The sequence below is a fragment of the Apium graveolens genome, chromosome 10 (assembly GCF_009905375.1).
Source record: "Apium graveolens cultivar Ventura chromosome 10, ASM990537v1, whole genome shotgun sequence".
Classification (NCBI taxonomy): Eukaryota; Viridiplantae; Streptophyta; class Magnoliopsida; order Apiales; family Apiaceae; genus Apium; species Apium graveolens.
Window position 1 is genome coordinate 156,664,825 of NC_133656.1, and position 17,685 is coordinate 156,682,509.

General features: G+C 33.8%; 1 protein-coding gene across 3 annotated transcripts; it reads right to left on the bottom strand.

Annotated features, from left to right (window-relative positions):
- Positions 1-107: 107 nt before the first annotated feature.
- On the bottom strand, positions 108-11,991 carry LOC141689445 (aminodeoxychorismate synthase, chloroplastic). Of its 3 annotated transcripts, XM_074493731.1 has the most exons (15): positions 11,809-11,991; positions 9,670-10,056; positions 8,905-9,036; positions 8,198-8,265; positions 6,386-6,450; positions 6,083-6,149; positions 5,389-5,488; positions 5,201-5,307; positions 4,989-5,115; positions 3,804-4,078; positions 3,399-3,478; positions 3,167-3,269; positions 2,475-2,557; positions 1,174-1,791; positions 108-809 (listed from the first exon to the last, which is right to left on the bottom strand). In XM_074493731.1, the coding sequence occupies exons 2-15, from the start codon at positions 9,998-10,000 to the stop codon at positions 311-313; spliced, it is 2,655 nt and encodes an 884-aa protein (XP_074349832.1). In that variant the 5' UTR covers positions 10,001-10,056; positions 11,809-11,991; the 3' UTR covers positions 108-310. The 3 variants fall into 3 exon arrangements, with proteins under 3 accessions (XP_074349832.1, XP_074349831.1, XP_074349833.1); XM_074493730.1 differs by having other exon boundaries at positions 5,201-5,488; XM_074493732.1 differs by lacking the exon at positions 8,905-9,036 and having other exon boundaries at positions 5,201-5,488.
- Between the last annotated feature and the right edge of the window lie 5,694 nt (positions 11,992-17,685).

Genomic DNA, 17,685 nt, shown 5'->3' on the forward strand with positions numbered 1-17,685 from the left:
TCACCACAGGAAGAAACAATACCGAGACAACATGTCAGAATACTTGAAAAAGGCTTGGAATCACCAGGGAAAGGAAAAACAGCACTAGGAATTACGAAGCAAGAATGTAGAACAATAATTAGCAATAAATAACATCAATGATGATAATACCAACACAATAAGTGCTTATTTTACTTCATTTTCTCCACACCCCATACACTGCCATTTTGGGGATTTTGCTATATGTGATTCTACATTTCTATGTCCCAAGGGCCACGGGGCTTAAAAATAGGGGGGAACCAACAATAAACCATTTAAGTGTATAAAAATTCTAATTCTGATTTGTATTCCTGTGATGTTCCATCACTGCATTAACCGGAGCTCTAGCTTTTAAAAGCATTTCTTTGTATTCCTCTTCCGGATTTGACAATGCCACAATGGCACCCCCTGCTCCAATAGAAGCTTCACCGTTGTGTATGATGACCGTTCTTATAACAATGTTGAGATCAAATGTTTGGTTATATGAGAAATATCCTATGCAGCCCGAGTAGATTCCTCGGGAGCAACTTTCTAGAGAATCCAAAAGCTCCATTGATCTCAGCTTCGGTGCACCAGTCATTGAACCACCGGGAAATGCTGCTTTGACGCAATCAACTGCACTTGCATCTGATCGCTTTTTCCCTCTGATTGTACTCACCATAGTGTGTACTGTGGCATATGATTCAACTTCCATGAGACGTGGCACGTAAACAGAGCCAGGTTCACAAACACGTCCGAGATCATTTCTTAAAAGATCAACAATCATCAAATTTTCTGCCTGATCCTTTTCACTGTACAAAAGAAACAAGTCAAGTGAAGTAATGAGTCATTACGCTAAATAATATTTTTTACATTGCATCTTCCTTCAAAGAATAACAGACGAATATGTGTCCCAAATTCACAAGTTGACAAAGAATTGGCGGCCAATAGCCCAAAAGAGTTTGCATTTTTCGCCTGCAGATTTCATACTGAACCATGATATGTTTCAAATGCAGGTAAATGTTTCTATTAGTGCAAAATATTACTAATATATACTCCGACCCCTAAACTAGATGAGCAATAGACATTCAAAAATTACTGCCTCGAGTTCTATTTGGTCCTATTTCACGGTAGAGAATTCCAAACTATGTTGAATACTAAGCATACTGCGTTTACCTGTACTGCAATTGCAATTTAAGGAGTTCATCCTCTTTAGGTGTTGCACCACGAGCAATCGTACCCTTGATCGGCTTTGCCTCCAGTATTCCATTTTTATCTAATTGCAAAAACCTTTCAGGGGAAGAACAACAGATAGATAGGTTCTCCGTTGAAAAATTTAGCCACGCAGAGTATGGGGCTGGATTTTTTTCTCTGAGGTTCAGGTAAAGTCCTATAGAATCTCCCTCTCCTATTTTTTTCCTCATCTGTGTTGTGAGGCACAACTCATAGCTTTCTCCATCTTTGATGAACTCCTGACATTTCTCAACATCTCGAATGTACTGTTCTCTGGACGTCTCAGCAACAAAGTCTGGTAGAATCAGGGAATTAGGGGAAGATTCTGAGTGCTGATGCCGGAACTCATGTACTCCCGAATCTTTTAAAATGAGAAGTTTCGTTTCAGCATCATTCAACCACCGCATATTCTTGTTCTTTCCATCGTGTATCGACACTATATAAATATCATCATTACAATGATCTATCACTACAAAATTATCTGAAAAGAAAAAACAAGCAGCTGGGACATCTTCTCTGTGACGATTAAGTGACATGTTACTTTCGACTTTCAATCCATACCTGCATAATAGAAAAATCAATATGAACTGAGAAAACATGTATTTATTATACACAACAAAACCAAAAAGAATATGTGTGCAGCATCTACAAGGAGAGACCTTGAGAAAATACAAGTCAAGCCCAAATATTAAAGATTTGCTTAACTAACAACATGAGCGAAGCTACAGCCTACATACCAAGTCAAAGATAAATTAGATGGTTCTGACTCTTAAGTTCTATTGTCATCTACAGACAAAATCAAGGTTACAATTCTATACCTCGAGCACTATTTAGCCATTATTTCACATTTATTGTATAATGTCTCATATCTGAGAAGCAACAGTCAGTATTAATAGAGGTGAAGAACAAAAGAAGTTTTGCACGAACGCCACACTTGGACACATTTGATACTTAACTATATATAACAAATTATGGTATCACAACTACACCATCTGGAAGTACAAAATATTAAATTTTGTGAAGATAAATAGCCACTGCAATGCTTTCTCAATATAGGAATGAAGGACATTAAAAGGGCACCAACTAATAGAAGACAGGTTAGGAATATAGGATAGATATAAGAACTAACATATATCAGAAAGGCAAACTTGATCAACATTTTGCTTGGGTGTGTTTGTTGGGAGAGGTGCTAACTTAATTCAGACCTAAAATGTAAAAAAAAATATAAAGTTACAACAACATACCCAAGGTAACCAATGTATCCACCATAAAAGTCAAATGGTAACCCTTCATAATCCTTTTCTTCATAATTAAATGATTGGAGCTCCTGACAAAACACAAAATACATCAGAAAATTAAGAAGTAACATAACTCTATCTACGCTGACATTAATGCATCTGATATAAAATGCACAGGGTTGCTTAGAAAATTAATTACTTACTGATTAGAACAGAAGATTGTATAAACTTATTTAGGGCCCAGTACGAACAGAATTAGAAAAATTCTAAATTGTTGTCGCCTTTGATACCAAATATAATTATATTAAGTGTACTTTGAACAACTGGGAGAGGAATTATAGTTGACTCGGATCTAGAATGTAATATAAAACTTGAGTTCTCCAGAAAAGAATGTGGTTTACCTCTAGAATCTATAAACTTTTAGAAATGAATGATTTTTAATTAACTTATCTATGGTCAAGTACCGATTAAAATAAAATCAAAGTGACATTGATATCACCCTCGCTACATAAAGAGGTACGAAGAGTGTATTTTTGACTTCTGGAACCAAGGTTATAGATGTTAATGGTCATGGGCTACCTGCTAGTTTGGAGTAAAAACACTTAAATTTATTTTCATTGCAAAGACATAGGTTATATGCACAACATGTGTGCTCATACTCGAGTAGAGAAAAAAGAATGTAACGCACAGAATATAACCTTATTCAGAAAATCAAAGAATCCGTCTTGCAAAAATGTGGTTGTGGTACAGCCATGGACATCCTCAGTGGATAGATACCCGCCTTGTTTAAATGACATAGCACTGAAAATTTAACAAAAAGGCACCATGCATATGTTTTTTTAAAAGGAAACTTAGTAAGAATGGAAAAGGAAAAATGGCTTCTAGCTCTATAAATGCCACTATGATACGTACAAAGATATCAAGTCATACCTTTGATCCAACAATCTATATGTGACTTGCTTCCAAAGGGGACCTCCTTTACCACCCATAAATGAGAAGCGAGCTCTTTTCTGGAAAAGGGAACAAAATTATTCACTAAATGTAATCAATTACAACCCATACTCAGACACATTCAAGAAAAGCTTGACAGAATATTTTTATAATATACATTAAGCAAAGACGAATGTCGTTGCTAGAAAATTGCAAATGAGCTTGTCAAATTATACCTAAGCCCTCAAACTTAAACCCTATCTCATTTACACGAAGATTTAAAAATGCCTGATATGTAGCTAATTTTCTTGATTGCTTAAATACAAAAATAAATTCATGACAAGCGGAGGAATTTAGACAAACAAAGGCAAGTACAAAAAACCATTCTCCGAAAAATGAAGCAACCTTCTCTGTCGAGGAACTGTCCAACCAAAATGAGTTTTCAGCCTTATACTGTCCAAATAATTCACAAAAAATATTTCTTGCTCCACCAACTTGACTAGCTAGACCTTCAAGTTTCCTCCAGTTCAGCTTCAAATATTTTTTCCCAATGCTGGCATTTGACAAACTTGCCATATTATACGAGTTGTAATGAATTGGTGCATCTGCATTATTTACAAAATTCGTATATCTAGGTATGTCTTTGAACAGCCTTCGTCTGTCTGGATCCTGCAAGCATGCTAAGCAAAGGTCACTGCTTGGACTAAATAGCTTGACCTGCTACATATAAGAAACCTAGTGACTATCAAGTATTAAACCTAGTCAACGCCACATAAAGCATATCGGTGTTTAAAATGCAAATAAATTTAAGGCTAGGAGGATTGGAATATTACAAGTAACTTATAGGTTGAAAAATGTATGTATTTTAAACTTGTTGCTTATATGATTTTCCAGAGACGTAGGATATTGTCAAGGTGAAGTACAGTTTCTAGAAATTCATTTCCTCTATAGCTATGTTGTTAATGGCAAATGAATTTCAAAGCAAAATATGCATGATTAAATAAACTGCAACGCAATGGATGCATGATTATTCAGACTCTCGGATCATGGTAATGGGTCAGTAATCTTCAACCGTACACCTAAATTTAAAAATGACACCTCAACTTTACCTTCACAAATTATGGAATACCAGGAGTTATGCCAAGTTTATTTTAGAAGATAAACGATCCAATCATATAAAAGTTCCATTATTCTCTTGGAATGTATACAGAAGTTTTTTCCGCAAGGTATCAACCTATAAATACAGTAATACGCTCAGCAATTTTTACTAGTGTTGCAAGGCGGAGGTTAGACCTGAGGCACTAAGATTAGTCCACCATTCAATTTTAACATAAATTTTATAAGAAGGCTGAAAGGTGGGTACCACTGTTTCTTTTTGCTAGCTACTAGATTAAGGCACCAATGACAACTTTCGTAGAGGTTGCATTTGTGTTAAGTATTACCCCTACTTTGTTATATATTATTTATTTTAATTTTACGAAACAGTCCTGACAGGCAGACAAACTTGTCTAGAGATAAATGGTAACAGGAGAAATCTAAGCAAGATATATGTCATAGTATACATGATGATCAGCACTTAAAATATCTTACCATTACAATACACCTTTCTCTTGCTGATTGAGGTCGAACTCAAACTACCCCAATAATCCTCGGTTATGTTTCTGAAGTTTTTGAAAATTTGCCTCCCATGAGAGGTTGCTACACTTTCAGGATGAAACTGTAGAGAGACGCAGTATTTAATTGCTCATCCCATAACTTCAAAAATCAATCTATGAGAAAAATGAACATAAATATGACAGCACCTGCAAACCATAATGAGGCCAGGTACAATGCCTGATACCCATTAGGACTTCCTCGCTAGGCATCTTCTCAGCATCACCATAAAGCCAAGAATTGCCATTTCTAAAATCTTCCAATACAGATCTATCAGAAGGTTGCTGATTAATCCGGCTTTTATTAGCATCAACAGTAACATCAGAATTTTGGTTACCAAGGTACGGAAGTGTGCCAGTTGAAGATGCCCAAGCTATAGGTATGAGTTCTTTGGGAAGTGTTTCTGCGTCTATAACAAGTGAATGATAGCGAACCACCTACACCGTTAGTGATGGTCAATCACTTAATTAGGTAGAACAAGATTAAGAAAATCATATTATACAAAGATGCTCTCCATGCCAGAAAATGTTGAACATGGTCCAGAAATAAAATCAATTTTTGCTTCTTTATATGAATAAGGGCGGACAGAGAGGGGAGGTGAAGCTGTTAGAATAGTTTGAATGTATACATAAGGATGTGCATGCAAAACATAGGAAAAGGGGAGAGCGGGCTAAAAAAATTGTGATGCCAAATGATCTCAGATTTACCATAGGTACTTCGATGAACATGAACCAAGTTTGGCCCTCCAATATGTTCCTATAAACTCTTGGTCACTTGCCCCAGAAAAAAATACGAAAGTTCATATCAATTTATTTAATATTTAGAACAAAACTCTTGTGTGATAACAGGACTTTAGCAGGTCCATTACCAAAACCGAGAGCTTTATAAAATTTTGTAGAACGCTACACTCATCTTAGATTACAATCTGCTTCCAAACTAGTTCATGGATGTTCAAATTTGTCAATTACCATTTACCAGATGGTATGAATTGATATTTAAAAATATAATGTATTTTGGACCAAATTACAAACCTTGAACCCTGATTTTCTTCCAGACGGGATCCCATGAAAAAGCGTGCATTCACTGTGCTGAATTTCACTGTAAATGTAAACGAATGACATCAGTGAAGACAATATGCTAACCTTCACAGAAAGATGGACATTTCAATGATCAAAACTTAAAAGAAACTAAATCATAGCAAGGAAAGACAGGAAAATATATGTCAAGGTGTATATAAAATTTCTCGTCTATGAAACATGCTTCTTTTAGGATAAATCTGTGTCTTCCACCATAATATCAACAAATATGAATCTTTCAAATATACTCTATCACACCTCAAACGTCCGTGGACAGGTTCAGCTGCATGGATAATTTGAGCCCCGTGAACAAATCCAAGAGCCTGCCATTTAAAAAAAAACGTTGGGTAAAAGAAAAAAGGAAACACTGTTTATTAAGCTATAAGGAAGATCTCGTACATAATAACTTGCCCCTTGCTAAACATATGATTTGAATTTATATAATATCTACAGACCAAAAGGACCGAGACACTTGGAAAGGGTAAGTAAAAATACATACACACACACAAAGTGGATATGTTGCAATCAGTATTTCAATAAATGCAACCTTGAACCAATGATTTTAATCACTACTCTCTCTTCTTCTGTCCAAAATTTCAATCACTTTTTCATCAACAAACCGATTACTGTAAACCACCATACTGCCGGTAATTATGGCCGGTACCGTGTGAAGGGACCCTACGACAAAGGTACATCCCATGTGAAGAAAACATTGGGTTACGGTATAATTTCGACCACTTTGTGAACTATGTCATCAAATTTATGTTTGTTTTATATTTAATGTCATGTAATTTATCAATTTTAATGTATTACACACATGTTCACACAAGCTGGGGGTCTTTGTGAAAACAGCCTCTTCATTCTAAATGAAGGTAAGGTTGCATACATGTTACCCTCCCCGACCCTGCTTTAATCGGGATACACATTTTCTGCCTTCTAATTTTCCATCACAATTATAGCAGTATGTGGTGTCAAGCAGATGATATCTTTAAATAGTTTTTTTCCTCAAGAGAGCATGAAACGTTATATGCAGTGTTCTAAAAAGCGGGAATCGGAATTGTTCGGTGGAGGGACCTTTCAGTGATTAATCGGATAATCGGTGATTAATCGGATTGATTAATCGGAAGAAATTTATTTAATAAATAATAAAAATAATTCTATTTAAATATCATTAACCTTCCATAAGATTTACAAAAATAAAATCACATTTCATTAATTCCGTATTGATGTTTTAATTGTAAGATTTATAAAAAAAACTACTATCACGAGTCCATATTAGATATTTAAGTAATTTATACTAATTAATTACGACTACTCACTAATATTACTTCATAATTAGAAATATGTGTAAAAGATTCAATATGTTAATATATTTAGTGGCAAAAAAAAAATTATTAAATGTTAATAATTATTTTAAAAAAAAATTATTTTTTTAAAAAAATATTTTTTTTATTAATTTCAAACTTTGACCGATTCGGCCGATTTTTGACCCGATTCGGCCGATTTTTTCCGAACTGCCTAACTTTTGACCGATTTTTCAAAAAACCGTACTTTGACCCGTTTAACGATTAATCGAGACGGGACCCGTCCGAACTCCGATTAATCGGTTAATCGGCCGATTTTTAGAACCCTGGTTATATGTAGTGAGGACCACAAGGCAGAAACTACCATGTTCTCTCTATGGGTAACCTGTATGGAGCAAAATTGTCTTCCTTTTTAGAAAATATAATGTGTCAATGAATAAACATGCTCTGTTTCTCAGGAAATCTTGTTTGCGTCTAGTTTTAGGCATAAGTTATATTCCGGCTTGTTTTAACTTTCTCCCCATGCACATGAAGAGCACTTTTCGTTATTGATTCTATAATTTATTTATATAGTTAGAAAAGTTGACACTACAAAATTAAAAAAACCCAAGAGAAACAAGATATAAGGGATGTAAAAAGATATGTTACAGACTGACAGGCAGACACAGGACAGTTAACTTCCATACAGAAGCAATTAAGAACTTCCACCTCATATTATTAAATGAAAGATACTAACATCCCAATTGGAAAAAAAAAATGGAGTTACCTGGTGTCCAAGGCAAACACCCAATATCGGGATGTCCCTGCACTCAAGCAGCAATCTAAGACAAACTCCTACGTGACACAGACAATTAAACCAATTAGCAAAAATCAAGAAGTCTTGAAAGTAATTAAAGATAATTAGCATGACAAGAACATCTAGTCTGCAAATTTACTTGGTTATACACAAAAAAGTCTCCTTGACAAACTTGTGTTTTTAATAGTAATTAATATTATAATTAAGTAATGATGTCATACAAGGAAATCATGATTTAAGGTAACATTCATTTTATACTCTGTACTACTGAAAAAGACTAGTATACACTTGCCCAACAGAGAAAGAGGGGAAAACCGACTAGTTTACAGCACCATCCTAAAAAAGAGGATTGGGACAATTAAGTATTAATACTAATAGCTTGGTATTTAAGAAATATCCATATTCAGGCATTTAGAATTCCTTTCAAAATTATATCGATGAATAGGTTTGCGCCTTGATCGACTAAAAATATTGCCTAGAGATTTTTAAGATAACATTAGGTCGCCTGGTTATCACTTGATCTACTTGGTACTTGGAGATGTAATGTGTTAACCTGTGTTTTAGCACAGGAATTAATTAATTATCTTTCAATACGCCTTCGAACAGAATTATGGAGGCGCACAATTACCACCAAAAAAAAAATAAAAACAAAAACAGATAGTAAATTCTCATCTAACCTATATCTCCTGGGCATGTTGGAGAGCCAGGACCCGGAGATATTACAATATTATCAAAAGCTCTTTCTTTGTACAGATAGTGGCAAATCTCATCCCATGACCACTCATCATTGCGGACCACCACAGGAGGAACTGCCACAATAGCAAATAGAGATTGTTTTCTTGACATATGGATTATTAGGGCATAATCATCAAATGTTCAATAGTATATCTAGAGACATAATATGTGTACAGAACCCAAAAAAATTCTAGAACAATATTACTTCACTTTTAGCATCATTCATAATTCGATTGCTTTCCAGGTGTCATTTTTAAAAAAGAAACAAATAGTAATTGGTTTCCCCAGGTTTATCCATCCTACTCTATCTCAGAATGGGACTCCTATTTAGGGAAATGAAGCAAGAAAAAAATACTTTTTTCTCAGAATTTCCACGATTGTGATACGTCGAATCTCGAATCTCTCAAAAAAAAACAAAAGACCATGAAGGTCTGCAAAGGAAAACAAAAGCTTCATCCAGATTCCAGACCAGGATGGGCACTGACTCCGATTTTCTTATATTTAAGTAACAACTCAAAGCCACAAAAACTCCCTCTTAAACCTAACAAAGTGCCTCTAGAGGCACTTTTACTTTTCAGAACTACCTCAAATTGCAGAATTCCAATTAAGGATTTATACTCAGCCACTTGCAACAGCAAAGAAAAGACCGACTACAAATTTTCTTCTAGAAAAAACACAATACACTAAAATAAATAAGAGATTGCTACCTCCATTAATGATGGACAACTCCTGGTATACATTGTATGTGTAACTATCATAGTTATCAATCAACAATGTCCTTACATACTCTAACTTCCTGCTTGGCCCGGCCATATGCTTCTTCCCCATCAAGGACCCTTCTAAATGATCAGGCACTATACGACTAGAAATAACAACTTTTCTAGAATCATTACAAGATGGTAGAGTGCTTTCTTTTCTAATAAAGTTGCAAGTTCGAAACAAAGGTTTGGACACTAATAAAGTCAAACTCCTGCCTCCCAAAATGTCTGAGCAAGTTGGTGCAATGTCAGAGGGAGATGCCAACGAAGTGAAACTCATTTTTGTCCCAGAGATGAACAAAGATGTTCACTCGAACTCTGTCCTATCAGAAACTTCTGCAAAAATTAAATTGGATCATTTAAAATAAAGGTATACTTATACACAGATACGTATAGGGGTTGGTAAAAACTGAAACTTCGTTCAATAAGCCCAGATTGTTTATTTTGCATCGGGAAGCTATGGAAATTTGGTATGCAAGTATAGACGATGGGTCGTGGCAACTTTGCAAATCAGGTGAAAAATAAAATACACAGTTACATTTTTGTAATTCAAAACACATAAATAACAAAGGTTCGACACACACGCACACACGCACGCACACACACACATATATATTACACTTCAACATACACCAAAATAATTAAGGTTTCACAAAAACTATTAATGATAACAGACATACAATCAATGTTCAACACATACACTAATAATGTGCAGTGTTATAAATAACTAATTACAAACGGCGAATTCTTAATAAGAACAAAACCATCAAATAAATTTACTTATTAAGTAACTTGGAATTTTTATACCCTTCCCACAAATTAAATATATACACACTCCCTCTGTCCCATAATTTTTGTCTTCCTTTCCATTTTAGGTTGTCCAGAACAATGTTCACATTTTCTTAATAATTTACTTCCCTTCTATACGCTTATTTAAACCAAAGAAACTGAGAGTTTCAATACTTAACTTACATGTGCTATAATAAATGGAATATTTCACTCTATTTCTGTTTTTCTTTGGCACACATGTGTCAGTACTGGTAAATTTGAATCTTGTAATGAGGGTAAACTACTCTTAAGAATTTCTTAATTAAAAACTTAATATGTATGCAAAAGTTAAACAAGACAATAAAATGGGATGGGACGTATGGAGAACTAAATAGTCGAATTTCCACAACCTATGACGAGATGGTGAACCCTTGGCTGGTAGGGATTGTTACCATGAAATAATACATATTTATTACTGCCCATTTGGATCATAAGACTCCAGCCCGGTTAATTGGAATGAGATTTATATACAAATATGTAAGAATATAATTCTCATTCCAATGAACCGCACCTTTCACCTTTGTTGACTTCATACAATAACTTCAATAGCGAGCCCTTCAAAGCAAATGTGATTAGGGTCCAACACATAAATAGGATTCTAAAACAGATAGAACACTAGAAATATGCATATGAACCCTTATACACCTGTTCTCAACAAATTTTTCAAAAAAGCTACCACATCAATTATTTCACCTCTATTTGAAAATATGTCACCAGGTGTTCACTTAATTGCAAAAAGTTTATATAGCTTCTAATAAAAAAGAAAAAGGGCTTATGCTAAATCCAAACCTACAAATAGAGGGTCTTGCTGCAATGGAACCAGCTTAAAATGAGAACACCGATTTTTGTAGTAGAAGCTGATGATGTGTTGTAAGGCCGCTAGTGATTCAGTAATCGTGTATCTACAACCGCTGCACCCGGTTGTACTAATCTATAATTACTTATTTGTGGTTCTCATTCCAAAATCAACTATACACTATGACTATATATCATCATAAATCTTTACTAATATAAAATAAACTTACTATACATCTCATTTTAAGATATCATATTGAAGATCCAAAATGAACAATATAAGGCGGATTACATCTAGAATATATGTACAACAACATAATACATGTAAAAACAATACAACTCCACAAGAAATTCATGCAACAAGATTACAACATTCTAACATATATAAACACAAAGCTTTAAATAGATACATGGGCCTATGTAGATAAAAGAAAATCGAATAGATCTTATAGAAAAGATACTTACAGATTGTATGCAAGCAATATGTTTGAAGGTGGTGTAAGAGAAGCTCAGGAATCGAGGAAGAGGGGAGTTTTATGTGTTTGTAAAAATGACACCGCCCCTTTTATCGTACTTTATGTGCTTCACACATACCAAGATACGGATTGGTGGCGCAAAATATTTATGACCCCCGATTTTATATTTTTTGCGAGTGGAGTATTTTTATTTAGCGGTTGGTTACATTGGGAACTTCCGCTGACTTGAAAATTTACCAACTCACCCACGAGGCACGGAACGGAATTGGGGTCGTGAATTGATCCCGATTATTCAGCATCTCGGTTAAATATAATACATATTTCATATTCATTTTATACATCCTCTCATTTATAATATAGGATTGAAAAATATAATACATAATTCATATTCGTTTTATACATTCTCTGATTTATAATATAGGATATTTGAGTTTTTGCACACACCTCACTATGCTTTGAATGTATAGCTAAAATAATTATTTATAATATGTACTTTTCTAAATTAAAAAATATATATGTTATATTTTAATTCAAAAAAAGAAATTTTTGAAAAATGCTAATTCTTACTATATTTTCAAAGATTTTAATAATACATTAAAAATTTCCCTATATAATGGACCAGGGAAGTATATTATGCAAATGTGACAGAAAAATTATACCCAAATAAATTATACTCACATAAAATATGATCCTGTATACGAGCACTTATACACATGTTCAAATTAGATCTCATACTTTTTTTTATAAAATGATCATACTCCGAATTGAGTTGTGGTCCGTTTTTTTGTTAAAATTTGAATAAAAATTACAATTTTAACTCATTACATTTGTAAGTAAATATCAATTTTATAATTTTTTTAATACCTACTATAAATTCAAATTTCCTAAAGGAGGAGAATTTGTTATTATGCCTTATGAGCCAGAGTCTGTCCCTTAAATGCGGTTTACCTTGGTTCACGTGGTTTGCATGTTATTGTGTGAGCCCGTAGGGTTTACCCATGCACACCCGAAGGGTAGCGACTGCGGGTTACCTACGATAAAAAATTGAAAAAATTATAATGACATATACTTAATACATTATATATAGTATATAATTTAAGTTAAAAATATTTTTAAATTAGTGGATCATATTTGACTCGGATCCGACGGATCACAAATTACCTGATTCGAAAAAAATATGATATTGGCTCATATCCGATTTGGATTCGAACTTCAAATGTGACGCTCTCTAAACTCGGGTCAGAAGTTTTGGGTTCACAACACACACACACACTCAATATATATATATATATATATATATATATATACCTGCTTATGAAAGTAATATATGTAAAGAGCTTACTTACCATAACCATGGATCACAATAGGTTAAAGTATGAAAACAAGCCAAAACCTTAACTTTTATTACATCGTACCAAATCCCAACTAGTTCCGCTTACAACTTAATGATATCATTTTTACAATCTTAGATAACTCATCTACATTATAAAGCTCCTGCTAACCCGGTCCATCTTATCCTAGAATCCTAGCTCGCATACCGGACTGGGAATCCTCGTTACCAACAATTTCCTTTTCAACTGTAAAATAACATAACATATTTGCAAGAGTGAGCTAACTAGCTCAGCAAGTCATAATAGCAATAGCTGAGGTTCAACAATGATCTATTGAAATGATTCAGAAGAATCAAGTTTCCGGATAATCAATTAATAGAATTGGATATTCTCTTTTCATTTTAAAAACCAAGGTTAGGTTGTTGATTAGTCACGCACTAACCCCGAGCAAAACTCCTCTATATACTGGATTCGAGGCACGCATTGGCCTAATATGACCACGGATCTGGTCCACATTTATAAAACCATCCAATTCTAAAACAATTCAATATGATAACCATTGCAATTCAATAAAAACAGAATCATAATTAACATTGATAAAGCATTTATCTTAGAGCATAAAATATTTCACAGGTATCACCAGGGTATATCAAGGTGTAAATATGAAGAATGGCTTCAAGCCTGATGAAGAATCAAGTATCTGAAGAACAATGGTTCAATGATAATACAAGATATAGATCTTTGATGTGTTAGGGTATTCCAGGTTGTATAAGTTTCTGTATGCTCAAGAAATTCTGTTGAAATACTTGGTTTATGGTGTGTATGTATTTGCAGAGTAGTATTTTATTGGTATGGTTTAATATCGGGGAAATCAACCGTTGGTGGTTTACAAGAAATAAAGCTTACACCTCAAGTTCAATGATATGATCAGGGTTCAAGGTTGAATAGTTTAAAGCGCTTGCAATGTAAAACAAGATTTATTTTGAATACTAGCAACATGTTATGAGAAAGTTCAAAAATATTTGCAATATATCTCGAAGAAAGGTTCAAAAGGACTTGCCTTATCACAAATGACTTCCAACTTTACTTGTACTCATCTAATAGTTTTACTTTTCAATCACTTTCCTTCTTTTTCTATGCCTCGCTTACTCTTGATTTCTGCACTGGAATGGATGATTGATTATGAAAGAACTTTTCGAGAGCTTTGATTGTTTGCCCGAATCGGAGTTCGTTAACGTCTTCGTTTATGCGTTTGATTATGAAGAACACGATGAATTTTAAGGTTTTTCTCTAGAAACTATATAGTTTTACTGTTTGTAAATGATTATCTGTACAAAATACAATATTGTATTGGCTATTTATATTTACGGAATATTAGTACGTATGGGATCGTGTTGGATCGATAAATACGTTTCTTAGCCGCTAAGTAACTATAAAAACAATCCTATCGGATAACGTTTTGGATAAACATTATCCTATTTTTGATAAACATTATCATGTCTTGGATAAGCATCAAAGGTTTTAGATAATTATCAAAACCGGGTTTTATAAAACGCCTTGTACGAAGATAATGTTATCGAAAAGGGTTATCGTTTCGAAAATTTTGCGTCGGGCCGCGCACGGGTCAAATCATAATCCGGATCGAAAAAGTCAAAACACGGAAAATGTCCGGAATTACCAGATTAGGTTAGGAAGAAGTTTTCGGATTGTAAAAACGTAAAAACGGTTGAGGTTGGACGATTCCCGGCTTTATAAAATAGTCTTGTAATTATTCAGAAAATAATTAATAAATTCATAAATCAATATAAAATCATATAACACTCCAAAAATTACCAGAAAAATACCTTAATTATCTATATTTTATTCTAGACATAATAAAATTAACATACTTATACTTTACCACATATAAACATCCACATAACAACACCAATCATCAGATAATATACAGAACAAAGTTGTAAGATAATACTGATAAGCAGTTGTGTGCAAATTGCATCACATAGATTTCTTGAAATATACATCTCTGGTGGAAAGACAAATTCACCAAAATTTCTTGAAATTGTGTTTATTTTCTTTGTGTGAGTAGAATACTCCAAAAGCTTTATCTACATTCTTACTTATTTAAAAACACAGTTGTATATTCTATAAAGAGTTTTTCAGAAAAGAAAAAGAAACCAGAATTTCATTCAACCCCCCTTCTGTAATTCTGTTGTTGTATTGTTAGAAAATTATAATTGGTATTAGAGCACACTCTTAACATACAAAGAGTTTAAAGATCAAAGCAATCAAGCAACATGAGCAAGAAGGATGATGGAGTGAAGATTCCAATTCTGGACAAAGACAACTATCATCACTGTAAAGTGAAGATGCACCTTCATCTACTATCTCAAGATGAATGCTATATCGACTGCATAAAAAATGGACCACATATTCCTCTCAAGGTTGTAACAGATGTTGTTGATGCTACTGATATTGAGCAAATTGTTCCAAAGCTTAAAGCAAAATGGATTCATGAAGACATTGAAGAAGTCCATAAAGAAAAAAGGCCATGAACATATTATTCAATGGTCTTGATCAAGACATGTTTGACAATGTCATAAATTACAAAACTACTAAGGATGTTTGGGACACAGTTCAAGTTCTGTGTGAGGGAACTGAGCAAGTCAGAGAAAATAAAATACAACTTCTCATACAACAATATGAACACTTCCATTTTGAAGATGATGAGTCCCTGAATGATACTTTTAATAAATTTCAAAAGCTATTGAATAGACTAAAGTTGTATGGAAAAGTCTACCAAACCAAGGATTCCAACCTAAAATTTCTAAGGTCTTTACCAAAGGAATGGAAATCAATGACAGTTGTTAGGTCACACACACTGTAGAAGGGGGTTGAATACAGTGTCTAGCACAATCAAATCGAATTAAGAACACAAGTATGAAACACAAAATAATCTTGTTAATAAAATAGTATTATAATGTAACCGTCCTCTCTCAGTGATGAACAAATATCACGAGAGCTGCTAGGATTACATGAATAATATTCTCGATTAAGATAACACATATAGTGTAAACCCTATGCTGTGTTTATATAGACACACAGTTACAAGATAATCTTCTAATTGATATCGAACATAAGTCTGCATCCTAAAATATATCAACTAGTTATCTTTTCTTCCAAGTATTCTATTCTTCATAGAATTCTTCTTCATGCATATCTCTTCTTATTTTAGTCTCGATCTTTTTTTCTTTTAACCAGCCGCCTTCCTTATCTGAAAGTCTCCTTAAGTCCTGATATTATCTCCTGATAAATATCTTCTGATAACTTAAGTTCTGACAACTTAAGTTCTGATATCTTAAGTCCTGACTTCAGTATAAGTACTGATTTCCAGTTAAGTACTGATTTGTCCTGTTTGTTAAGATCTGTAAACTAAACACAAATCATTATTAGACATGACATCACAAATATATCTAACAATCTCCCCCAACTTGTAAATTAGCATAATATACAAGTTCAACAGATATTTGATGATGTCAAAAACATTAAGTACAAATGCATGAGCATTTGACTAGATAACTACAACTTACAGTCCTTACAGCTTTACCATCCTTAAAGTCTGATATCAGCTTCGGTCTGTATACACTTCAGAATTTAAGCAGTTGTAGATCTTTGACTTGGCTTCAATTTCTGATCTCTTTGATGTCAGGAGTTGTTTTGAGATAGTTCTTTAAAAGTGTTCTCTCATCATATTCAAGTTCATTGACCATCCTCCTTTTAGCATTTTTCAGTTTAACTGTATCTTCACCAGTTTGAAAGATAGCAGCCCTGAGATCATTTATTTTAGCTTTTCTTATATCCTAATTCAGTCTGATGATATAGGATTTATCAGACTCTAGATTGAATTCAAGTCCCTTAATACCCGAAAATGTAGTGATGATTTTAGCAGTATTAGGCTTCATTTTAACAATATCTCCACTGTGAGATCTGTACTTAGGACAGTATGGGCTGTCAGACTTTACAGAGTAAAGCCTCTTCTGTCTTTGAATATTTGATTTTAAATAACTTGCAGCACCATATGTTGATCTGTTTTTCACTTGAAGTAGAAATAGAACATGTTCCAGTTCTTCAAAATACTTCAATGGAATAGCATTCTTCCTGATCTGGAATACCCTCCCATCTGTCATAAAGTATAACATGATATCTTCTTTCAAAACAGAGTGGTAAACCATTTGTATAGATTCAAGTTGATTCAATCTTTCAGGAGTTGCTCCTACTCCTGGTTCACTTAAGGAAGTTGGATCATTGGCAGTGTTTTGTATTCTTCTTTCATCAGAGCTACCCAATCCTGATTTGTCTCTTGCTTCCTTTCCTTGAACAACTTTTGCTTCAAAACCATTTGATGTAGTCTTCAAAGGTTGAGTCTGTTGAGCTTTTGTGAATCCTGGTAGTAGCATCTTTGAAGGTTTAACATGAGCAATGTCAGATGTTTCATTTTCTTTATCTTCTGATATCAAGCCAACTTGAGCTATGTCAGA

Bases quoted from the DNA above. Each gene is read 5' to 3' on its own strand.
- LOC141689445 (XM_074493730.1), bottom strand. From the start codon at position 10,000: ATGAGTTTCACTTCGTTGGCATCTCCCTCTGACATTGCACCAACTTGC. The intron at 8,266-8,904 runs GTTAGATGAGAA...TGTGTCACGTAG, and splicing joins AACATGCCCAGGAGATATAG to GAGTTTGTCTTAGATTGCTG. The intron at 1,792-2,474 runs GTATGTTGTTGT...TCTATTATGCAG, and splicing joins GGATACATTGGTTACCTTGG to GTATGGATTGAAAGTCGAAA.